We start from the raw sequence: 27,798 nt of genomic DNA, 5'->3' as shown, positions 1-27,798 counted from the left end.
AATATGTTCCTCAACGAATATTAGAAGACCTAAATGCCAAAATACGCGTGAAAATTAAGAAATAGCCAATTTTGAATAATGAAATGGATATTTTGAATAATGGAATGGACTGCGACGACCGTTTAACCCCTAATTATAGATAAACCTTATACCTCATTCGAAAGCTGATTACAAGAGGGACAAAATTTATATTGTCAATATGTTCCGCAACGAATATTAGAAGACCTAAATGCCAAAATACGCGTGAAAATGAAGAAATAGCCAATTTTGAATAATGAAATGGATATTTTGAATAATGGAATGGACTGCGGCGACCGTTTAACCCCTAATTATAGATAAACCTTATACCTCATTCGAAAGCTGATTACAAGAGGAACAAAATGTATATAGTCAATATGTTCCGCAACGAATATTAGAAGACCTTAATGCCAAAATACGCGTGAAAATTAAGAAATAGCCAATTTTGAATAATGAAATGGATATTTTGAATAATGGAATGGACTGGTGCGACCCTTTAGCCCCTAATTATAGATAAACCTTATACCTCATTCGAAAGCCGATTACAAGAGGAACAAAATGTATATAGTCAATATGTTCTGCAACGCATATTAGAGGAGTAACGAAGGACTTAAATATCGAAATACGCGTCAACATTGAGAAACAGCCAATTTTGAATAATGAAATGGAAATTTTGATAATGGAATGGACAGGCAGGACCCTTCATATCTAAATTACAGATATATATTATACCTCGAACGAAAGCTTATTAATAGTGGAACAAAATGTATATAGTCAATATGTTCCGCCACGCATATTACAGGAGTAACGAAGGACTCAAATATCGAAATACGCGTGAACATTGAGAAAAAGCTAATTTTGAATAATGGAAGGGACTGGCAGGACCCTTTAGCCCCTAATTACAGATATATATTATACCTCAATCGAAAGCTTATCAAAAGAGGAACAAAATGTATCAAGTCAATATGTTCCGCAAGGGATATTACAGGAGAAACAAAGGACTTAAATATCGAAATACGTGTGAACATTGAGAAATAGCCAATTATGAATAATGAAATGGACATTTTGAATAATGGAATGGACTGGCAGGACCTTTCAGCCACTAATTACAAATATATATTATACCTCGATCGAAAGCTTATTTATAGAGGAACAAAACGTGTATAGTCAATATGTTCCGCAACGCATATTAGAGGAGTAACGAAGGACTTAAATATCAAACTACGCGTGAACATCGAGAAATAACCAATTTTGAATAATGAAATGGATATTTTGAATAATGGAATGGACTGCTATGACTCTTCAGCCCCTAATTACAGATATATATCGAAAGCTTATCAAGAGAGGAACAAACGGTATATAGTCAATATGTTCCGCAACGGATTTTACAGGAGTAACAAAGGACTTAGATCTCGAAATACGCGTGAACATTGAGAAATAACTTACTTTGAATAATGGAATGGACTCTAATCAAGGCAAAATTTATACACTAAATTAAAGTTTATTGATAGAGGAATAAACTGAGTATAAACGATATGTGCCGCAATGACCATTAGAGGGTTTACGGAGGATCAAATGCCAAAATACGCGTGAAAATTAAGAAATAGCCAATTTTGAATAATGAAATAGATATTTTGAATAATGGAATGGAATGCTGTGACCTTTTAGCCCTTAATTATAGATAAACATTACACCTCATTAGAAAGCTTATTACGAGAGGAACAAAATGTATATAGTCAACATGTTCCGCAACACATATTAGAGAAGTAACGAAGGACCTAAATATTAAAATACGCTTGAACATTAAGAAATAGTTTATTTTGAATAATGGAGTGGACTGCTGCAACCATTCAGACCCTAATCAAGACATTCTTTGTGGAAGAAAGAGACACAAAAAAAAAACAAGAGTGCAGACGCTGAAATGTCTCGCCTTCTTTACTAATCATTGATATTATTTTGATAGTCTTAAATATAAAACTTTATTACAACTGTCACACAAATTCAACATAAACCAAGAAAATGAAACATTGATCAATTAACCATGAAAATAAGGTCAAGGTCAGATGAACCATGCCAGACAGACATGTACATCTTACAATTCTTCAATACAACAAATATAGTTGACTTATTGCTTATAAATTAAGAAAACCGACCAAAACACAAACACATAGCACTTAGCAATGAACCGTGAATATGAGGTCAAGGTCAAATAAAACCTGCGCGACTGACATAATTTTATTATAGATAAGTATGTAAATAATTTCCATACACCAAATATAGTTGACCTAATGCATATAGTATTAGAAAATAGACCAAAACTCAAAAACTTTGACCACTGAACCATGAAAATGAGGTCAGGGTCAGATGACACCTGTCAGTTAGACATGTACACCTTACAACCATTCCATACACTAAATATAGTAGACCTAGGCCTATTGCATATACTATTAGAAAAATAGACCAAAACTCAAAAACTAACTTTGACCACTGAACCATGAAAATTAGGTCAAGGTCAGATGACACCTGTCAGCTAGACATATACACCTAATAATCATTCCATACACCAAATATAGTAAACATATTGCATATAGTATGAGAAAAGTAGACCAAAATTCAAAAACTTAACTTTGACCACTGAACCATGAAAATAAGGTCAAGGTCAGATGACACCTGTCAGCTAGATATGTACACCTTACAATCATTCAATACACCAAATATAGTAGACCTATTGCATATAGTATAAGAAAAACAGACCAAAACACAAAAAACTTAACTATAACCACTGAACCATGAAAATGAGGTCAAGGTCAGATGACACCTGCCAGTTGGACATGTACAACTTACAGTCCTTCCATACACGAAATATACTAGACCTATTGCTTATAGTATCTGAGATAAAGACTTGAACACCAAAACTTAAACTTGTTCACTGATCCATGAAGTAAGGTCGAGGTCAAGTAAAAACTGTCTGACAGACATGAGGACCTTGCAAGGTATGCACATACCAAATATAGTTATCTTATTACTAATAATAAGAGAGAATTTAACATTACAAAAAATCTTAACTTTTTTCAAGTACTGTAAATTCAGAAATTATTGCGTGCATTTATTATTGCGATTTTTTTCATTTTAAACTTTAATGCGATTTTAATTTTCAATTTTGAGAAAAATCCTGTTTAATTCATTTAAAATATTTGAAAATGCGAGTTTAAATTATTGCGTTTATAACTCTGTCGCATTTTTCGCAATAATAAAAACCTCGCAAATATTTCTGAATTTACAGTAGTCACTGAACCATGAAAATGAGGTCAATGACATTAGACATGTGGCTGACGGAAAGTTCGTAACATGAGGCATTTATATATAACATTTGAAGCATTTAGGTCTTCTACCTTCTAAAATATAAAGCTTTTAAAAAGTAATCTAACACCGCCGCCATCGCCGCCGCCGGATCACTATCCCTATGTCGAGCTTTCTGCAACAAAAGTTGCAGGCTCGACAATAAAAATTCACAAATAGAATAAACACAATGGATTTTACGATTACAAATATGTCTGATCAGAGATAGAATACGGCGCAAGAGGTATAAATTCTGAAAAAAGTGGACGCTGTTAAGGCCTATCGAGAACAGCGCTGCAATGATGAGGAAATTCTCAAATGGCAAGGAGTAGGGCCGGACTCAACATGGATTGTCAAAGACATTAAAGATGTTGACACGAAGTAAAAGTCTGCAAAATTATAACCTTGTGCTCGAAAGGGGAAACTATTCGTACATGGGAATGTGAGAGATTAAACAAACAGCTTTCTACCGTCTTGGCAAAGAGAGAGACCGATGGAGCTGTGTAATTTTTGAGCTATGGGATTAAAAAATCCAGACACACCGGGTACGTTTCACGACTTTCTTATTTTTCATAAGGATGTAGGATCGAGAGTTAGGATATGTTTTGTAGGCCCCAAAACTGGGTCTGAAAACCAGTGAACTGGGGATGGTGATTTTGGGGTGATCTAAATGGATTTTTTTATTGTTAGGATAAAGACATGAATCCAATAGTGAACATGGAGTTAGTAGTTGAAAACGTCAAAGCCCTGAGAGGTATAGCCAAAATGAACCACCTTCGAGGGTATTCCCGGTTGAGGAAAGATCAGTTGGTTGAGAGGTGATAGAAACGAAGACAAATCTTAAATTTCATCGTCGTCCCAAACCCCACACGAGGAAGGAGATTATCACCCAGACAAAACAACTTGGGTTGAAAGGGGTTAGCAGGCTGTCGATAGATCGACTGCTAAAGAAGGTGCAGGAAAAGATTTGGGAAGATAGGAAAGCCATTGGGGATAACATTGAGGTACATTCGCCGAAGAAAGCCTTTAAAGATGTATTTACTACCTGAAATATGACCCATCAAGGCATGGATGTGCAGACCTCCCTTGAGGTCTCTCGGGTGTCACTAGGGGAACTTATAGACTATGGGCATTGTAAGGGGCAAACCAATGTGATCATGCACTGTATTTTTGAAAAGATTAATCCAACAGGTAAGGCGGATGATGAGAACGAGAGATACTTTCACTCTGGAAACTAGATTTTCACTGCGGCCACGGACTTGGTTGAAACCCTTGAGGAGATAGATGAAAAGATTGTAAAAAAGATTGCCCGGTGGACCTCTGACAAAAGTAAGGAAATGGTGAATACGTCCTCGGTCCAGTGTGGGGGGTGTATCCCTTCTCGAATGTACCTTTCTTCTTGGTGATTCGGAAAATCGCGGTGGTTTAATGGGAGGTATGCTGCCGTAAAGGTTCCAATACAACTTGTTTTCATGCTCCTTATACCATCACCCCCTTCCTGTTCTTGAGTGGTATCAGCCAGTCATATTTCGAGAAGACATCGATAATGCTCAGGATAAATTTATTTCCCTTGATGTCCCTAGAGAAGTCACTCATATCAACGAGGTCGGCCGCCCAGGTCTCATCCACACCACCCACCGCTACACAGCGTTTATGAAACTAACGTCGAACTGGTTTGTGCATTTCCTCAGCTAGCTCATCGGTCCAACGAACAGTTTTTTAACACCCAGACCGAATCGAACCTTGGTACCGATGATTGGTCCGACGATACTGCAGTCCAAGCGTTCGTGTGTGGTACAGTTGGGAATGGTGTTAAGCGAGGCTAGCATAGCTTCGTCACAGATGGTGTTGCGTGCGGTTGTATCCTTGTGCTGGGCATAACAAAGATCGTGGTGATATTTGGTCAACTTGAATAATGGGTTTTGACCAAGCCTTCGGGTGCCATCGGGAAGTAGTCGCTTTCTAAGTCTAGTCCCTCGCCCGGTGAAGTTGTGTCCGGGTACATGCATTTCTATGGGTAATCGGTTGATTAGTTTGTTCATGAACCCTGTACCGGTTGTAGCAACGAACTGAGACTTCTTGGCATCGCACACCTTGTAGTTGCCAACCTTTCTCCGTCGCCCGTTGCTGGTCACCTCGCTTGTGTTAACTGTGTCCGTCTTTCTATGACTTTCACGCAGAAAATCATCTCTATGTTATTTTAATAAATGAACGTTGAAGACATTTCCTACAGTGCCAACGCCCCACGAGGAGTAATCACTACCTCCTACTTCAGCGATCGATAAAACGGTTGATCATTGGGAAATCGGACTGTGGTAAGACGACGATGCTGAACAACCTATTCCAGCGCGATGGATGGCTCCGACTACAATCGATTGTACGTCTACGGATAATCGCTTCACCAACCTTTCTACCAGCTGTTGGAGCAAGCGCTGGAAAAAAGCTTCCCTAAAGAAGATATCGAGACCTCCTACAGTGCAAGGGCAAGTCACCCTACTCGTTGATCGATGTGGTCAACACCTTATCACCACCACGACACCCGAGTGGTATCGAGACTTTTTTTCGGTCAAGGGAGCGATGTACCAAACCCCCGAGAACTTGATCCCAGCCGTAAGAACCTCATGGTGTTCGACGACTTGATGCTGAGAAAACAGAACACATGTGAAGACAACGTCGATTGTTTCTAACTGTGCCAGAACTACTTCACACTGCCCCGCCAGTCGATCCGGGAGAATGCCAACTTCCCCTGCCTCTTTCGGCAGAATTCTAAGAATATCGACCACATCCGACGCGATCACTGCAACGATCTCACCAAGGAACAGTACAGTTTGACGCTCTGTGTAAGCATTGCTGGTCCAAGCCCTATGGATTTGTAACCATCGATTTTACAAGCACCAAGGCAAATGGAAAATATGCAAATTAAATGAGTTCTTTGAGATATAAGATAATATAAATAGATAATATCTGGACACAGAGGAACCCCAGCCCTGCAAGTTCGAATGGCCCTGCAAATGCAATTTTGAGTGGGTTCCATGTTGAAAATGTAGTTGCGTGATCCTTCGACCGATCTAAAGCGGTGGAGGTGATTTCAATGCATGGAACTCCATCATTATGGTAAGGTGTAGCGATTTTCTCAACCCCAATGCCCTGCCAAGACGCTTTGAGGCCACCAGTGCACATACCCATGACACTTGAATCTTTCGAAGAAAAGGGATCCGTATCAGCTGTGTAATACCTTCATGCGCAACTCATTGATTAGGGGCGTTCACACCAAACGCTTAGGGGCGTTCAACAGCATTTGATCCTATTAGATAAATGACATTTATCAAGATTATCGACCCTAAGCAGCGTGAGGCACTTGTCAGGGAGTTGCAAGACACCAAACGGAAGATTCAAGCCATTAATATGCAGCATCGCCTCTACAAGATTGAACTTAGCCGGGATCTTTACAACGTGTTCAATCCTGTGGTTGAGGCTTAGCGAGAGGCAGCTTCACAGATCACCAAAAAGATCGCAGACCTTCCTGCAACAGTGCCAGTACTCCCTCCTCCACCGCCCAAGTTTGCCGACCCACTATTAATTGCACCACCTACAGAAACCGTCCTTCGAGCTCGAGCACAGCAGCATTTGCAGCTCAGTATGACTACTTCCGCCGACCACACCTTTTGATTGCGATCTGAAAACGATGGTATCTTCATCAGAAGCTGACCAGTTACTTTTGACGGCGATAATTTGTTCACGGATAGTGTAAAGTACAAAGGAACCCTTGGTCTGTGGGAAGTTATTGTGAAAAAGAAACCGGAATCGTTCGAGCACGACGACCTTGACGACTATGCAGAGATCCTGAAAAGTTCCGGTGATATGTATAAAGGCAATTCCATCTTTTCAAGAACCCCGAAGGCGAATAAGAATTACAAGTGGAAGGGAATCGTGTCCAACATCTACCAGAAGTATAAGTTTGGCAGTGAGCTGCAAACCGAATTTTTTCCAACTTCAAGCAGCTTCTCGATCGCTTGGAACTGTGTGCTGCAGCATACCGAGCAGCATACCGAGCAGGAAATAATGGTGTACGCAACGAAATTGTGTCGATTATCCATGCTATGAAAAAGGGTAGATATATCAGCATCGAAGAATATATGGCGCTTCATCATAGTATCCTATAATAAATGTTGCAAATCAAGAAAGGTTACGCCTGAAAGTAGGCATACAGTGGTAGAGGACTGTTTGGCACAATTGCCAGTTTGGCTGGACGCATGTTTACTTCCTCTGCCACCAAAATCATAGGAAGTAAGGCCGTGAGTGCAAACACCAATGCAGCCTTGAGAGGTGTTGAAAAAGGGGCCCCAAAGCCGTCGACCATGAGGTTGATAAAGTGACCCGCCCCCGAAAACGCAGAATGTCCACTCAACATGTACAGTCCAATGGTCAATCAGCAAACCGCAGCAAACCCAGTTGAACAAACTGATCTCCGGTGCTGGCATTGCTACCAGCCACGACTTTGTGTGCAACGCTATAAATAAATACATAATGTCCAACATCCTTTTAATCACCGAAGGGTTGATCTACGACGAAAGTCTCCAAAAATATAAGGTTCACGAATACGAACCTCAAGCTGGTGCCAACCTGAATAATTCAGGTGAGATCCGAATCAACATCGAAACCCAAGACTTGTTCCTCCATCCCGCTGAAAGTTATCTCTTGGTAGAGGGGCGACTGTAAAAGAACCACGGTAGTGCATATGCTAATGCAGATCTAGTGTCTCTCATTCACGATGGAATCATGTAACTCTTCAAGACTACTAGTACCAGTTACAATTAATGCAAGCTCTCATGCCAGCTGATCGAACATATCAACGACCCAGTCGTTGACATCACTATGCTGGGAATGTTGATTTATCCCAACAATTTCTCCAAATCCCAAGGTCTTAACTAAACCCAAGACTTGTTCCTCCATCCCGCTGAAAGTTATCTCTTGGTAGAGGGGCGACTGTAAAAGAACCACGGTAGTGCATATGCTAATGCAGATCTAGTGTCTCTCATTCACGATGGAATCATGTAACTCTTCAAGACTACTAGTACCAGTTACAATTAATGCAAGCTCTCATGCCAGCTGATCGAACATATCAACGACCCAGTCGTTGACATCACTATGCTGGGAATGTTGATTTATCCCAACAATTTCTCCAAATCCCAAGGTCTTAACTAGCTGTGGTACAAAGATTTATCTACCGAAGCCGAGGCCGAAAACACAGGCTTTGCAGCACGTCATGGGTATATTATCACCAGGCCCGCCAATAAAAGGATCGTTTTCATTCACCATACCCCTGAAACATATTTTCGGCTTTGCAGACGATTAAAACAAGATTGTGTATGGATTCAAGCACGAATTGTCACTCGTGCGCGACTCGGACGACAATGCCAACCTGCTGCTGCCGTCAACGACGTGGCGAAAATCAACCTGAGTAAGATCTCTTGTTTTGTTCCTCACGTTCTTCCTTCCGATAAAAAAAAAACTGCGGTTGTAAAAGACCATCCAAAGCAAGACTAAGATCGATTGTGGTTTCCGAATACGACAGTGTGATTCTACAAGTGCTACCGAAACCTTACAGTTCCACTGGCGTTTGTCTGCCAAGAGCGGTCGGGAGAAACCGAGATACATCATCGTAGCCTTTCAGACCGGTAAAAGTACGATCTGACTTAAAATGAAGCCGTGTTCGACCACTGCCGGTTGCGAACTATCTAAGTCACCCTCAACGCAGAACGCTACCTGGCGGTAGACTTCAATGCCAGTTTCACACAAACCAAGATCGCCAGAGAGTACAAGAATGTCGCAGAGTTCTAACTACTTCAACATGGACCGTTTTATTAGCAACTGCAACATTAACCCCTCCGATTTCAACGATCTGTATCTACTGTTTGTCATTGGTGTGAGTCACCAGTCCATTTGAATCCGATAGTCAGAAGATGAACGTCGTGTACAAAAAAGTAAAAAAATGGATAAAATTCACCTACAAGTAACTCCTCTTTGCCAGCCGCCCTGCCGAAGTCTATGCGATCGTTGTGATCAACAACTGAGAAGTATGACGGTATCGAAGAGTGGAAGCAAAAATATGTGACAATGGTGTACCATAAATAAATGGTTAACACATGGTTTCAGCAATTGCTAAAACCACCAACCCAAGCATGGGTTTCCTTCATCGTGTCTGGGAACGATAGCCAAATTTTTACCCGGTTCAACCTCCACTGCAACTCAAGGAGTCAAAGACGAGATGGCATTGGTAAATCTAAAAACCAATAATTCCAACCCTAACATTGATATGTATACAGGTAACCATTCCTTCCGCTACTCTCCCGATGATAGTGCCAACTGGTTTTCCATCGCACTGAGCACAGGTTCCTATGACATCGAAGACATCAACAATGAAATCCAGCGACAGCTTCGGCTCAACAAACACAAAACGAAGATCATCATTGATGCCAACCGGGCGACCCTAAAGCAACGCTGACCCTCGCCAAACTCTATCAAGTAGACTTCAAAGTTGTCAAGAACATCAACACCGTCTTGGGATCCAAGTGGCAGATTTACACGTTCGGTATGATCACAAACGGTTATACAGAAGGGGAGCACATTGTAAATATCATCAGAATCAACAGCATTCTGGTGAATGATGATTTCAACCATGAAGTTATGTAAATGGTACACAACAATCTTCAATCTACAGCTGTTTTTTTTCCCGCAGACGGTCCTGGTATGAAAATCATTCAAACCCCCAACACCTTTTGGTAGTATACTTGCTAGTGATCTTGCGAACCAGCAATCGCATGCAAACATATCTCAACGATCAAGACGGTAGGTTCATCGATCTCAGAGGTGAACATCTCACTATCCGTTTTCATCTTTGTGCGTTTACACAGTGAATCCCAGTGGCAACGGTCTCTACCTCAAATCCCCAAACGCCCCGATTACCTATGGGTATGGACTCTACTTGGAGCGTTGTCAGCAATTCCACGACGCAGCCGGTCTGATCTTATATTTAGATGCTTACAGTCCCTTCAAAAACATTCCCCTCCTCGGTATGCTCCTATAAAATAAATGAACGATTTAGATTATTGGTACCGACAATGTGTGTCGATTCAACTCGATGTAGAAATTTGAAGGTATCAAACTACCTTGAATGCCTATAAACGTCTGGACAAAGCTGTATCTGTATCACTGGCGTGCTTGTTCTGTTTGGTGTTAACCAGCAGTACCCTGGGTTCAGCTTTGACCGGTACAGGTCTTATAGCCATGCTTCCTCTGGGGGTTTCTAACTTGCTTGAATGCTACCACCGTAATGGATCTCACACTAATTTCTAGGCATGTAACCAAAAAAAAAGAAAAAGAAACACCACGATACCTTGCGATTGCCCCAGTCCAAAAAGTCCTTGGTTGAGCAATGTATCAGCTCTGCTTTAGCTAACGATGAACAGATCTATGATGCCGAGTTTAGGAAAGTCGTCACCTGCCTCAAAAACTCAATTCAATGGTTTTAGACCCGGTTTTCAGGCTTAAACAACATATCCTAACACTTCCAATCATACCGTCCTTATCAAAAATATAAAAGCCGTGGTAATCATAGTCGGTGCGCCTGTTTTTTTTTTTTTTTTCATCCCATAGCTCACGATTTGCACTGCTCCGTCGGTCTCTCTTTTTGCCCCGACGGTTGTCAGCTGTTTGTTTAGTCTTTCACATCCCTAAGTGCGGATATTTTTCCCTTTCCAGCACAAGGTTATGATTTTTGCGAACCACACATTTTGTGACAACTTCGTGTCAACATCTTTAATTTCTTTGACAATCCAGGGTGAGTACTGACTAACTTCTCGCCATTTGAGAGTTTCCTCAGCAGTATTTTCAAAAATTTCTACCTCTTGCGCCATATTCTCTCTCTGATCAGACATATTTGTAATCTTACAATCCATTGTGTTTATTATCTGTGGATTTTTCTTGTGTTTTCTTTCTTCCACAAAGATACATTTTCCCACGAACCCAACCCCACTTTTTTTCCCTCTTAACCTCGTCAACGAGCGTGCAAGATTTTCGAATTTTTCGGTCCGGTCCAAGCAGAAATTCCCCTCAAAATGTTCACGCATATTTCGATATTTAAGTCCTTCGTTACTCCGCGGAATAAATTGACTATATACCATTTGTTCCTCTCTTTATAATCTTCCGAATGAGGTATAAGGTAGATCTGTAATAAAGGGCTAAAGGGTCACAGTATTCCATTCCATTATTCAAAATACTAATATCCATTTCATTATTCAAAATTGACTGTTTCTTATTTTTCACACGAATTTTGGCATTTAAGTCCCCCGTAACCCCTCAAATGGTCATTGCGGTACATATTGGTTTTTTTCTCAATTTATTCATCTATTATTTCGACATTTAAGTCCGTCGTTACTCTTCTAATATGCGTTGCCAAACATAATGACTATATACATGTACCTTTTGATCCTCTCGTAATACATGAAGTTTTCGAATGAGGTATAAAATATATCTATAATTAGGGGATTAATGGTCGCAGCATTCCATTCCATTATTCAAAATACCTAATCATTATTCAAAATTTGCTATTTCTTAATTTTCAAGCGTAATTTGGCATTAAGGTCATCTGTAATCCCTGTAATGGTCATTGCGGCACATATCGTTTATACTCAGTTTATTCTTCTATTAATAAGCCTTAATTTGGTGTAAAAAAAATTCCTGAATAAGAGGTGACGGGTTTCAGCAGTCCATTCCAATATTCACAATATCCATTTCATTATTAAAAATTGGCTATTTCTCAATGTCCACGCGTAACTCGATCTTTAAGTCCTTCGTTACTCTTCTAATATGCGTTGCGGAACAAATTGACTATATACCTTTTGTTCCTCTTTAAATAAGCTTTCGATTGAGGTATAATATATATCTGTAATTAGGGGTTGAAGGGTCCTGCCAGTCCATTCCATTATTCAAAATACCCATTTCATTATTCAAAATTGACTATTTCTCAATGTTCAGGTGTATTTCGATATTTAAGTCCGTCGTTACTCCTCTAATATGCGTTGCTGAACATATTGACTATATACCTTTTGTTCCTCTTTTAATAAGCTTTCGATTGAGGTATAATATATATCTGTAACTAGGGGCTGAAGGGTCCTGCCAGTCCATTCCATTATTCAAAATATCCATTTCATTATTCAAAATTGGCTATTTCTTAATTTTCACGCGTATTTTGGCATTTAGGTCTTCTAATATTCGTTGTGGAACATATTGACTATATACATTTTGTTCCTCTTGTAATCAGCTTTCGAATGAGGTATAAGGTTTATCTATAATAGAGGCTTAAGGGTGCCGCAGTCCATTCCATTATTCAAAATATCCATTTCATTATTCAAAATTGGCTATTTCTCAATGTTCACGCGTAACTCGATCTTTAAGTCATTCGTTACTCTTCTAATATGCGTTGCGCAGCAAATTGGCTATATACCTTTTGTTCCTCTTTTAACAAGCTTTCGATTGAGGTATAATATATATCTGTAATTAGGGGTTGAAGGGTCGCCGCAGTCCATTCCATTATTCAAAATATCCATTTCATTATTCAAAATTGGCTATTTCTCAATGTTCACGCGTAACTCGATCTTTAAGTCCTTCGTTACTCCTCTAATATGCGTTGCTGAACATATTGACTATATACCTTTTGTTCCTCTTTTAATAAGCTTTCGATTGAGGTATAATATATATCTGTAATTAGGGGCTAAATGGTCGCAGCAGTCCATTCCATTATTCAAAATATCCATTTCATTATTCAAAATTGGCTATTTCTTAATTTTCACGCGTATTTTGGCATTTAGGTCTTCTAATATTCGTTGCGGAACATATTGACTATATACATTTTGTTCCTCTTGTAATCAGCTTTTAAATGAGGTAGAAGGTTTATCTAGAATTAGGGGCTAAAGGGTCGCCACAGTCTATTCCATTATTCAAAATATCCATTTCATTATTCAAAATTCACTTTTTCTTAATTTTCACGCGTATTTTGGCAATTAGGTCTTCTAATATACGTTGCGGAACATATTGACTATATACATTTTGTTCCTCTTGTAATCAGCTTTCGAATGAGGTATAAGATTTATTTATAATTAGGGGCTAAAGGGTCGCCGCAGTCCATTCCATTATTCAAAATATCCATTTCATTATTCAAAATTGGCTAGTTCTTAATTTTCACGCGTATTTCGGCATTTAGGTCTTCTAATATTCGTTGCGGAACATATGGACTATATACATTTTGTTCGTCTTGTATTCAGCTTTCGAATGAGGTATAAGGTTTATCTATAATAGAGGCTAAAGGGTCGCTGCAGTCCATTCCTTTATTCAAAATATCCATTTCATTATTCAAAATTGGCTTTTTCTTAATGTTCACGCGTATTTCGGCATTTAGGTCTTCTAATATTCGTTGCGGAACATATTGACTATATACATGTTGTTCCTCTTGTAATCAGCTTTCGAATGAGGTATAAGGTTTATCTATAATTAGGGGCAAAAGGGTCGCAGCAGTCCATTCCATTATTCAAAATATCCATTTCATTATTCAAAATTGGCTTTTTCTTAATATTCACGAGTATTTTGGCATTTAAGTCTTCTAATATTCGTTGCGGAACATATTGACTATATACATTTTGTTCGTCTTGTATTCAGCTTTCGAATGAGGTATAAGGTTTATCTATAATAGAGGCTAAAGGGTCACTGCAGTCCATTCCATTATTCAAAATATCCATTTCATTATTCAAAATTCACTTTTTCTTAATTTTCACGCGTATTTGGCAATTAGGTCTTCTAATATACGTTGCGGAACATATTGACTATATACATTTTGTTCCTCTTGTAATCAGCTTTCGAATGAGGTATAAGATTTATTTATAATTAGGGGCTAAAGGGTCGCCGCAGTCCATTCCATTATTCAAAATATCCATTTCATTATTCAAAATTGGCTAGTTCTTAATTTTCACGCGTATTTCGGCATTTAGGTCTTCTAATATTCGTTGCGGAACATATGGACTATATACATTTTGTTCGTCTTGTATTCAGCTTTCGAATGAGGTATAAGGTTTATCTATAATAGAGGCTAAAGGGTCGCTGCAGTCCATTCCATTATTCAAAATATCCATTTCATTATTCAAAATTGGCTTTTTCTTAATGTTCACGCGTATTTCGGCATTTAGGTCTTCTAATATTCGTTGCGGAACATATTGACTATATACATGTTGTTCCTCTTGTAATCAGCTTTCGAATGAGGTATAAGGTTTATCTATAATTAGGGGCAAAAGGGTCGCAGCAGTCCATTCCATTATTCAAAATATCCATTTCATTATTCAAAATTGGCTTTTTCTTAATATTCACGAGTATTTTGGCATTTAAGTCTTCTAATATTCGTTGCGGAACATATTGACTATATACATTTTGTTCGTCTTGTATTCAGCTTTCGAATGAGGTATAAGGTTTATCTATAATAGAGGCTAAAGGGTCACTGCAGTCCATTCCATTATTCAAAATATCCATTTCATTATTCAAAATTGACTTTTTCTTAATTTTCACGCGTATTTTGGCAATTAGGTCTTCTAATATTCGTTGCGGAACATATTGACAATATACATTTTGTTCCTCTTGTAATTAGCTTTCGAATGAGGTATAAGGTTTATCTATAAATAGGGGCAAAAGGGTCGCAGCAGTCCATTCCATTATTCAAAATATCCATTATTGGCTTTTTCTTAATTTTCACGCGTATTTTGGCAACTAGGTCTTCTAATATACGTTACGGAACATATTGACTATATACATTTTGTTCCTCTTGTAATCAGCTTTCGAATGAGGTATAAGATTTATTTATAATTAGGGGCTAAAGGGTCGCCGCGGTCCATTCCATTATTCAAAATATCAATTTCATTATTCAAAATTGGCTAGTTCTTAATTTTCACGCGTATTTCGGCATTTAGGTCTTCTAATATTCGTTGCGGAACATATGGACTATATACATTTTGTTCGTCTTGTATTCAGCTTTCGAATGAGGTATAAGGTTTATCTATAATAGAGGCTAAAGGGTCGCTGCAGTCCATTCCATTATTCAAAATATCCATTTCATTATTCAAAATTGACTTTTTCTTAATTTTCACGCGTATTTTGGCAATTACGTCTTCTAATATTCGTTGCGGAACATATTGACTATATACAATTTGTTCCTCTTGTAATTAGCTTTCGAATGAGGTATAAGATTTATCTATAATTAGGGGCCAAAGGGTCGTCGCAGTCCATTCCATTATTCAAAATATCCATTTCATTATTCAAAATTGGCTATTTCTCAATTTTCACGCGTATTTCGGCATTTAGGTTTTCTAATATTCGTTGCGGAACATATTGACTATATACATGTTGTTCCTCTTGTAATCAGCTTTCGAATGAGGTATAAGGTTTATCTATAATTAGGGGCTAAAGGGTCGCAGCAGTCCATTCCATTATTCAAAATATCCATTTCATTATTCAAAATTGGCTTTTTCTTAATGTTCACGCGTATTTCGGCATTTAGGTCTTCTAATATTCGTTGCGGAACATATTGACTATATACATGTTGTTCCTCTTGTAATCAGCTTTCGAATGAGGTATAAGGTTTATCTATAATTAGGGGCAAAAGGGTCGCAGCAGTCCATTCCATTATTCAAAATATCCATTTCATTATTCAAAATTGGCTTTTTCTTAATGTTCACGCGTATTTTGGCATTTAGGTCTTCTAATATTCGTTGCGGAACATATTGACTATATAAATTTTGTTCCTCTTGTAATCAGCTTTCGAATGAAGTATAAAGTTTATCTACAATTAGGGGCTAAAGAGTCGCTGCAATCCATTCCATTATTCAAAATATCCATTTCATTATTCAAAATTGGCTATTTGTTTTTTTTCACGCGTATTTTGGCATTTAGGTCTTCTAATATTCGTTGCGGAACATATTGACTATATACATTTTGTTCCTCTTGTAATCAGCTTTCGAATGATGTATAAGATTTATCTATAATTAGGGGCTAAAGGTTCGCTGCAGTTCATTCCATTATTCAAAATATCCATTTCATTATTCAAAATTGGCTATTTGGTTTTTTTTCACGCGTATTTTGGCATTTAGGTCTTCTAATATTCGTTTGTGGAACCTTTAATATCTGACTATGCAGTATGGGCTTTGCTTATTGTTGAAGGCTGTACGGTGAGCTATAGTTGTTAATGTCTGTGTCATTGTGGTCTTTCTGGATATTTGTCTCATTGGCAATAATACCACATCTTCTTTTCTATATTTCCTCATTTTTATGCATAATGTGGCATTTAGGTCCTCCGTAAACCGTCTTATGGTCATTTCGAATCAAAATATAGCTATAGTGTCACAGTCAATTTTTTTTATATTTTTTTCACTATTCACCGCTTCAATTTGAATAATGAAACATAAACCATTTCATTATTCATTATTCATTTTTCAATATTGAATAGTGAATAGTGAACTATTTCATTATTCATTATTGAATAATGAATAATGAACTATGAATAATGGACGTACTTCAGCGCGGTTAATTTAACCTTATTGAATCCGTATTCATGTGACATTTACTTTAACTTTTAGTTAGAGATATGTTAAGCATGAATTATGCGTGTAGAATTACTAAAAAGGAAAAGGATGTCAATATTGAAAGTAAAACGATAAGGCACAATTGATTGATTCGATGTACAGGATTTTTAATCTATATTATAAAATCAAATAGGCCTAGAAATGTCCAATTGCACGAATTCGTTCTCCAGCTACATTTATCTATATTTGTGTTTATATAGGGTTATATGATCGTCAGAGGTCACCTCGATAGTTAATAAGATGGCGTCTAGTTAAGGAATGACTGTAATATTTTTTCTGTCTATGAAGAAATAACATAAAAAATTTGGTGCACACTGATTAACGCGCGTAGCGGGTTATTTAACAGTGTGCACCATATTTTTTTTGCTATTTCGAACAGACAGAAAAAATATTACAGTCATTTCTTATAATTTAATTCTAAATTCCATTTTAAACCGTAGAAAACCACGAAAAAACGTTGATGACGTCACGGTAACATGACTAAATTATGTCTATGGGCTGTTAACAAAATAACGTCAGCCAATCAGAAGACGCGTTACATCCAAAATTAAATTATACTAAAATAAACACAAAATCCTGGTACATATTATAGACATGCATTGTAAACTTTTTTATACGATTTAGTATGTTATAAATCAAATATACGAATTTGAGTCAATTGGTGAACATAATTTTGACAGCTAATGCCCCTTTAATTACATTAATTTGTTTACTATTTGTTGTAGTTTATAATTTGAAAGGATATTTTGAATGTCCAGCAAAAGGCTTTATGAGTGGCTTTGAGTATACTATTGGATATGGTGAGAACATTCGTTGCTGTCAGGACAAAGGTATATAAACATTCTATATTAATAGTGAAAATAACACATTTTAGCGGCACAACATAAATACAATGGTCGTAAATGGGTCGTTGTGAAAATTGAATATGATATTCGAGATATACATGTGAACATTGTTGACCGAGTACAAGTGACATCACCAAACATTCCTAACCGAATGTGAAATATTCAAATGAAAGCCTTTTGTTATCGAGCAAAGGTAATTCTTGAAGTAGAAGAAACACAGGAATAGAAAACTAAAAAAAATGGCAATGTGGATGATTAATCAGCTTTACACACTTAAATGTGGGTCTCATCGGGGTCTATGCGTGATGCGGGATTGCCGATTTTTTGTAAGCGTGACACGTGAAAGTCAAATGATTGTGTTGTGAAAACGGGAAATGAGGTCTAGCGGGACCCGGGAAATGACAAAAAAAATGAGAATTGCTTACCTACATAGTGTAAGCGGGAAACGGGAATCTGACAAAACAGTAAGCGGGATCTGGGATTGGAAACCCCCACAATGAGACCTCTTAAATGCACGTACGATTATGTTTTTTTTAACGATCTTCACTGGCTATAAAGCCCTCGCTCGGTCGGCTAAATGCACGTATAAAAGGTCAAGAAAAGAACTGTCGTATTCTCAAACAATTTCATAACTATTTGTAGGAGGTTATCATGTTAAAAACATTTTGATTTTAATAACAACATACATTGCAGATATCACATACTCAACGGAAGACTGCACAGTACAACTTAACAATGATTTGATAAATGGGCGATCATACAGAATATCTAAAGGGAAAGTTATGGTTGGTTCGAAAACCTTAGATGGCGGGTGTGTATGATTTAATGCATTATATCGTTTTATGTATGAATGAATGAATGAATAAATCTTTATTTCCTCCATGTATATGAAGACTTTGCGTACAAAAAGAAAACAAGTAGTTATTTACACAATAAACTAAATATCATACATTTATGAGATAATTTATAAAATACAAATAAAAAAAAAACAAAAAAAAAAAAAAACAACAGCACGAACAATTTTAGTGTTATCATTTTAAAGATAATTAACATCTTTAGAAATAAAGGTATGACAAATATACAACATAAACATACAAGATGATACTAGTATACAAACTTCATCATTTACTGGGATATAAAACGCATCATCTGATTGCAATATTGGAAGAGATTTTTTTTGTATAAGAACAGATTATTACATATTAGAATTTCAGCTGATTGGACTGTAACAGATAAACACAAAACATGCACGAAAATATTTATATGAATCTCAAGTACAACACTTGCATTTGCTTGTCATATGTGTTACAAGGTCTTAGTAGTCGGTATTTTCTGGTGAATATTAAATGTACATATTTAAATACCTCATAAGAAATGAAAAAGTAGTCGAACTACTGTGTAGATAGCCTGTCAACACTTGAGGGTGTTAGTTCCAATTCCACATGTGGAAGGCCTCAGGTTTTAGTAATTTCCATTGAAAAAAATTAAACATGGTAAACATGGATATAATTTTTGATACATATATATTTCAGGAGAACCTGGTACAATACGGAGTGCTCATTTCGTCCAAAAAGAAAGTATTAAAAGAAAAAAAATATTCTGCCAGACCAAATTAGTTTGATCGTACAAACTGTAGGTTTTTTATTCATCTATGCAAATGAAATACAACAATTATCTTTATTTATATTATATTGGTAGCATATAATTTTTCATCTTTTTCTTGGAATTCATACAGATAGACTGTTGTACAATGTATATAACTCATCGTAGACATTTTGAATTTGTAATCTTACAATTTACTTGAATTCTTGGATCTAATAGTGTTTTTTTTTTTATAATTCAGATGAAAGTTGCCTTTCAAGGAGGTAGACCTCGGTTAAGAGAAATAACTCTTACAATCATCAGTACGTTTGTGTCAACCATTTTCAAAAATATATTTTAAGATTCTAGGGTACATTGATTATTTTCAATCTGTTTTAGGTAAATGCTAAAAATACATTGATGAACTCGATTGTTTCAAACGCATAGCCTATTTAAAAAATTTTCTACCTGAATCAAGATCTATCCCTTAATTCTTATGAAATGACATCAGTTTATCTTTCAAAAGTTGTATTGGAATCTGTGAAGATGAATAAAGAGTGGCGAAAGATACCAGAGGATAGTAAAACTCATAGATCGAAAATAACCTGACAACGCCATGGCTAAAAAATAAAAACACAAACAGACAAATATGAGTACACAAGACACATTATTAAGCTGTCATTGGAACAATTGCCGATCAATTCATCTGTATAGAAAATCGGATGAAAATGACATAAGACATCAGACATCCACTTTTCAATGAGAGATCATACTTTTATGATACCTTTGTGAATCATACCTTGATAGGTATTACATGATATGTATAGTCTATAAAATGTGTTGTCTTAAGCTTGACCAGTTTTGAACGCCTCACTGACTTAGAAATAGAAATTGATGTTCTTAAATTTTTTGTGTTTTTATTTACTGTGTGTGTACTGATTTTGTGTCATGGATGGATACCAAAAATTCTTCCTGCTGAAACAATTCGTTTTAATATTTTGATTATGTTAAAATTCAAATTATTTAGGAGTTTCATGATTAATTTCCTGAGTCTTTGTATGACCTATTTTGTTCACAAAGCTTCTTATACTTTTATCTATCTATAATTTCCGCATTTTCAAATATATAGATTTCATGGTTCTTTATGAAGATAAACACAAAAAGTGAGAAGTGCCATTTGATTACAGACTTTCCGTCTTGAATTTTTCACGGAGTTCAGTAATTTTGTTTTTACTTCCTTTGAAAGACTTTTAGTTTTTCTAAATTTTGAAACTCCATTCTAGATTTTCTTTCTTAGTTTCAACTTGACAAATGTAAATAACAACTGGGCATTGCTCACGAAGGAGGAAGAAATGATAACTCAGAACTGAGAGATATTAAGTATATATGAAATGACAAATGAGCGATTGGTGCACATTTTGTGGAATCGCGTGTAATAAAAAAATATACAATTTCATTTCAATCTGACGCTTAATTTTCGATTGACGGGCGATTAAAATTAATTAATTGAACAACCGGATTCTCGTGAAACACACATATAGCACTGTGTAATGTAATTATTCAGTTGCGAAACATAAGTGCAAAAAAGAAGACATTGATACCATCAATAAAATTTGACTAACAGAAAACTTTGACTACATAAAGTCCTATAGAGTATGTTCTATACTAATCCCTATTCAAAATGTTAGCAACTGTTACATGTAACCTGACAAAATTAATGCTCTTGACTTTTACTTATTTAATTTGTTTATTTTTAAATATTTTAAACAGTTGATAACACAGTGTCAGTCAAAAAGAACAAAGAAAGGGTAACACCTAACATCTAAAAAGAAAATATGTCCAATTGTGTCTTTTATCAACATGATATTGGGTTAAAAATTTCATATGTCAAATGTCTTTAGAAAATATCAAACTGATTTTGTTTAATTATGGGCCGGCAATAAGCCGGTCCATCATATGATATGGGTTTGAGATTTTTACATGAGTTTCTGCGGATCTATATATTTATTTTCTGCGGTATATGAAAATTAAAGATTTTAGGTAATTGAAATAAATACATTTGATATTAATTTTAATATAAAAAGAAAATGTCAAATATCTATAAAATGAATGTTCATTGTTTTATTATTCACAGAACATGCAGAATGCACGACCCTTATTTAAGGATTTCCCAAACAGGTTAGTTTTAAGCATGTAAAAACAAGGTACCAACTACTTACAACATCTCGTCGTCGGAACAAGGGAAATGATGTTTATTTTATATTCTATTTTGATTATTATATGTATATTTTTCATCATCTAGAAAAATAATCATAATAAAGATATCTTTACTCTCAACGTAAACGATCTCGGAAGTTTTTATAAGTAACATGTTTCAGTATTCATGTTTGTTAATACTGCCAGTTATACAAAGCTACATTCCTATTTTTTAAGACTGTTTGCTGATACTTTTAAATTTTCACCAAATCCGAATAGAAAAGAAAACATTATGTCTAGGATTTCTCAACCTTTACCATGTTTACCATGGTAACTGAGAGGAATAATTTGCCTTAAGATTTATATATTTTTTGTTCAAACGAAATTGGGGAAGGGATATAGTGTTTCATTTGTCCTTCACAAAACTTAAGTCCACCTATTTGTGGAAGTATAAGTCATAGTTCTTGAGATTTTGTTCATAGATGCGTCTCGGAAAACCAAGAGATTCTTATAAAAACAAGGTAATCTTGGCCTACATTTCACAAATGTGTGACTGATTAAAGTTTACGTTAGAGTTTATATCTGAGATACAACTCGTGGAGATTTTTTTATGTCAGTACTGTAGAAGCGTCTGCAATAGTCAGAATCGAGGGTCCTAAAATATATGTCATCTTGACATAACATTCATGGATAAACACATGAGGTGAACTGATGCGTTTAAATCTATATCTGAGATGAGAATACACATATTTTGTCAGTAGATGCAACTTTAATAGTCACGAGTTTCAAAATCAAGTCTTGAAAATGAATTAAAATGATATTCTTTATTTCATCAACTGCACAATTAAGTTATGTTCTATAGGATTATCATAACTAATTGGATCGGACCAGTTCTGGCAATTGAAGATTAAAGTCATCTCAATATACAGATTGTTTATATAATACTTTGCAATTTTTTTTACACCAAAAACTCCATATTTCCGGCAAAAAAAAATTGGTGCAGGCACCAATTAACTCTCTTGTTGTTCTATTGTCCCATGTTAGGGGAATGTTGACACTTTTAAACTAGTTTAACCCCGCCATTTTGTGTTTGTGTCTGTTTCTAGTCAGAAGCATGCAATTCAGTTGTTGTCGGTTTGTTGCTGTATATCATGTTCGTTTCACATTCATTATTTTCTATATATATATATATATCTTGCCGCTAGTTTTCTGGTTTGAAATGTTCACCATTTTTGATTTTGGGACCTTTTGTTGTCGACTATGTGTAATGTGCTTTTTTATTACTGTATATCGTACGGTGACCTATAGTTGTTAATTTTTTTATTATTTGGTCTAATTGGAGATTTGTCTTATTTATATTCACACCACATTTTCTTATTTTTATAGACATTTTAGGTAAAAATTTCAAAAAGTGGGGTAAAGTAGTCAACATTGTGTTATACAAATTAATCACTACACAAACAAACTGCTGAGTCAACAAAGAAATACAAATGACAAGTAGCTATATACACTCAGTTGATAAAGCACATTAGCAAAAACAAAACAACAAAAAAAGAACGACCATTAGCCAAAAAAAAAACTATGACGGGATGCATCAATTCCGATCCACGCCAAAGGGACTAAACAGTAACGGTCGAAAATATCCAAATATAAATAAATTCATCAATTTTCAAATATTTCTTCTATCGATATTCGTCCCGAGGGCAAATAACCAACCCTCACTTCCGGTTATCATTGGCCATGCAAAAACGTACATATTAGTACAAAATATGTGATAAATATACATTGTACATGTTGTATAGTATGTTGTTTGCAATTTTTTTGCTATGATTGCGTAATTGTAAACGAGTTTAATGCAGTAAAAACCAAATTTATATGAAGTTATTTTCATCCTTGTAACGCAGAAAAATGTACCTTTAAGGTCAAGTAACAGTAAATGAACGCCGTCTAGCGGATTCCGCGAAATATTGCGACGTTTTGTACGAATTACTTCCCTTTGACCAGATTTTGCAATGTTAAAATTTCAACCGGCGATTTTTCAATGGGACAACGGTAAATCTGACGGAAAGTATGTATCTTCTAGGAGAATGAACTTGTTTGCTAAAATTGAAGAAATGCTACAGGATTTTGAAAATGAATATGAAAAGTCATGAAGACGACCTTCAAAACGAAAATCAGGTGTTTGAGTTTGGATATCTGCCGACCAGTTAAAACAAGTGTGAAAACTGTTGATCACTGTTGCTCACCACTATTTCTACATAATTGTGATGAGGAAAAACAGTGCGGTCTCGACAGTATATTGAACTCTGACACAAAATAGTACTTTTGATGTCATTGTGTACTTAAACTAACCAACAAATATGCAGAAATGAAACTTCTGGTGAAAGGGAAATATATTTAGACCATTTTGAGTCGAAATTCACTTGTCTATGAGTTTGCGTTAAAAATTCAGGATTAATGCGCTAAATAGTACACTAATTTAAGATTTCAAGAAAACAGGGAGTTATTTTGGTAGTACCTGTGTTTTCAAGATCAGAAATTTCATATAAGACTTTAAACATTGGTTGAAAATTGGCATGTAGAAAGGTGATACATGTACAATTCAGGATATACCTGGTTTCCTTGAAGTTAAACTTAAGGTAAAATATTTAGATAGCTGTGAAAATTGCAAGATTCGGTTGAACAGATAGAGATTTTTAATTGGTGGTCTGACACCTTTATTTTCGTTTTCCTCCCAAAATAACACAAACTGAATAATCATAAGAAAAGATGACAAATGCGACTATACCTATATAGAACACAGAGGCATGATGATTAATTCATTGTAGAAGGAAGAGAAGCGACACACAAAATTAGGTCTTCTCGTTTATTAGTATAGATACTCTAACTTTTCTTTGACAGTACTTTGTATATCCCCATCCCTGTTTCACTTGAATTATTGTCAGCTTATTCGAATATGAGCATGTTTTCTGGCACGTTTGAAATAAATGCAATTCATCTAATGTTTGAATGTAAATTTACACAATCATGTTATTATAAACATTTAGCATGTTTTATAAACAGGAAGAAATGTTTATAAGTGCAACACACGGTATTTTTGGACAAGAAATCAATTTTTCTTACACTCTTAAAATTCAAATGAAGTAAAACAAGAAATCAATCTGGTTGACGCAACAATGACAATCTGTTACACAGAATAATAGTGGTGCATTTCTTTCCAGTGGGTCTCAATCAACACTGATTTACAAAAATCTTGGTAAGAATTTAGTCTTAGATGCTTGATTTTTTTATTAGTTGTTATTGACTTTGAACAAGCTGTCAGTAACTGGGTGTAGTGGCGGATACAGAGGGGGGCATGAAGGCGTACGCCCCCCTTTTTGCTTGGACTTAGACTAGACTTCGTAAACTTTGCCATTTCCCGTGTATTTAATTTTTATGAGACAATTCTTTTCATATACAGATTTTTTTTCGCCAGTATTTACTGATTATTTCAAAAGTAAAACTACAAAATACTGAACTCCGAGGAAAGTTCAAAACGGAAAGTCCCTAATCAAATGGCAAATTCAAATGATAAAACACATCAAACGAATGGACAACAACTGTCATATTCCTGACTTGGTACAGGCATTTTCAAATGTAGAAAATGATGGATTGAACCTGGTTTTATAGCGCTAAACCTCTCACTTATATGGCAGTCGCATCACAGTAGAGTGATTCGGTATGGTTGAGTTGACCAGTTCGTCGAAAAAACGTCATTCAGTCATTTTGAAATTCAAATTACAGGAACACATTTGCAATTCTGAGCATGAAAACTCATGACACCTTCAAAGCGACAAAGGAGTGAGCAAGAACGTATTGACTTTTATTTCACAATTCAACCAAAAAAAGTTATACTCCATTATAATCTCATGAAAAAAAGTTCCACATTAATATTATTTACCTACGAAATTACATGTATGTTTAACCCCAAACGCCCGCGCCTATCTTAAAATAACATAGCTGAATAATTATCCCCAGTCAGTATAAGCTCTGGATAGATTTAAAGTGCAAGGTTCGCGCCATTGTTTGAGGAGGCAGTCTGAGATCTGAGAGTCTGGCCGTATTTAGATTGAAAACAATAATCTTGTCCACTTTTTGGCTAATAGAAACGAAAATTTTCAACAGAATAATATAGCATTAAATGAACATAATGAATAAAAAACGGGCGTATTTTTTTCGGGACGGAGATTTGCATGAACTGATATATCGAATACTTTTATCAAGATCAGACTGCAACCTGCCTGCTGGTGTGGCCTTTATGTCTCCATTTGTCGACCGTCATTCATAAATTCGTTGTCATTTCAGACTCATTCGTAGCCTTTGGTTAATTTTCAATTGTGTTGGGTAAAACATATCAACCAAACATTTGTATAAAAAATGCTTGTTTGTCTTTTTTAACTCGTGTCGCTCGTATTGTAAAATTCATCGAATAGCGCGGCGTGTATCTTGTTTACAACAAGAAATCTGTGAGTTTATGCTAACTTAACATACAACAAGCGAGAATTTTCAATGTCTAGTTTTTACTGACAAGTCCCACATCAAATATATCAGTTCATAGCTTTTGACCCATACTATAATTTTATGATAGACAATTTATGGGGAGAATACAACATCAAAAATGTCCAACTCTTACACTTAACAGCAACTATTAAATATACATGCCCCACGTCAAGAACCGTTTAAAAAGTGCATTTTATACTTATTTTATGATTTTTAGCCAAAAAAAGGTCACAAAACTGTCCATACAAAAACCCTATACATGCTATATTCACTGGGAAAAGACATCGTGTAGCAGGAAATAATCAGAATGGGGTGCAAGTTTGGGACATTAATACTAAACTTAGTCTTATACGGTAAGACTAGATATCCCCTATTTTGAAAATTATCACACCATTCGGAACAATTAAAAATATTTTCAAAGTAGCGAAAAGGAAATGAACCACATAAATTAATACTGGTCATAAATTCACCGCTGCTGTCAGTCAGTCATATAGATGAAACTAAACTATAATAATACATTTAAAATTTTAACCTTCTTTACGGTCGGAACAATAATTTAATATTCATACAACAGTTTTTAGACTATAACAAATGAAAAATAAACAAAAATGATGTTTCACGATCATTAATCCATCGCTACATTTTGTATTCTGACGTGTTTGTTTTTTTCTAATGGTGTTTTCTTTCGCGTCCGCAATTTTGTTGAAAGTTTCGATGTTAAAAATAGAACACAAATCTTTTTAATAGATACATGTATAAATAGTTAATGGTTTAAAGAGTTATACATGGAATATTATCCTAATAAAAGAACATTCAGTGGATCCTTAAAAGAATTTTCTTACTAGTATTGATTCGTATGGTTGTTTCCTCAAAGGAAATTGTTTTTTATATATATATATATATATATATATATATGGGTAAAAATTAACCGAATAAAAAATTAAAATGTACCCTGAAAGTAGCATCTCAAATATAGAATAGAACTGAGTGTTCTCAATTCTATTTCACCCATAAAACTTGAAGGTCGAGAACGAGATTATATCGATCATCTCTATATCATACTACTACTATATACCTACTAAAAAAATAGGAGGGGTCCTGATTCCGAAATCCCGGACTTTGAAAAATGAAATCCAGAGGTCCCGAATTTAAAGTAATTTAAAATAAATCCCGCCATCCCGAAATTCGAAAAAAGAATTCCCGGATCCCGAAAAGATTAATTCCGAAATCCCGTATTTAAAAATACCCGATCCCGGAGTTCCGATCCCGCCCCCCCCCCTTCCCTCATTCTGGATGAACTAAATAACAAAACAAACATTTACGAGTCATGTCTCAGCCTGTGTGCAATTGTATTTTTTTTTTTGTTTTTTGTTTTTTGTTGTGTTTTGTTTTTTGTTATTTGGGGGGGGGGGGGATTATTTTAGTAGGCATATTAAACATTAATTTGTACATCTGTTTTTAAGTTATATCTCAATCTCCGTATGTTTGGTTTCCTTGTAAATGTTTTACACGATGTATCTTCTGGAAAATACACCGTGCTTCAAAGACCGTGCAATGTCTTGAGAGAAAGCGAAAATCAGAGAGAGAAGGACATTAATTTGTTG

The 27,798-nt window shown here is 35.8% G+C and overlaps 1 protein-coding gene across 5 annotated transcripts in view; it reads left to right on the top strand.

Moving 5' to 3' along the window:
• LOC143083586 (uncharacterized) overlaps nt 1-19,553 on the top strand; it is a 29,338-nt gene extending 9,785 nt beyond the window's left edge. For all 5 annotated transcript variants that reach the window (XR_012980795.1, XR_012980794.1, XM_076259848.1 and 2 more), the window contains exons 3-5: nt 17,759-17,863; nt 18,572-18,689; nt 19,411-19,553. Coding sequence is in view for 3 of the 5 variants with exons in the window: in XM_076259848.1 (XP_076115963.1) it covers nt 17,759-17,863; nt 18,572-18,689; nt 19,411-19,462 (275 nt within the window). In the remaining 2 variants the exon portion in view is untranslated. The remainder of the gene's footprint in view (nt 1-17,758; nt 17,864-18,571; nt 18,690-19,410) is intronic.
• The last annotated feature ends 8,245 nt before the right edge of the window (nt 19,554-27,798 follow it).

The sequence above is a fragment of the Mytilus galloprovincialis genome, chromosome 7, assembly GCF_965363235.1.
Source record: "Mytilus galloprovincialis chromosome 7, xbMytGall1.hap1.1, whole genome shotgun sequence".
Classification (NCBI taxonomy): domain Eukaryota; kingdom Metazoa; phylum Mollusca; class Bivalvia; order Mytilida; family Mytilidae; genus Mytilus; species Mytilus galloprovincialis.
The sequence above is the reverse complement of the archived record's forward strand: the minus strand, read 5'-3'. Positions and strand labels throughout refer to the sequence as shown.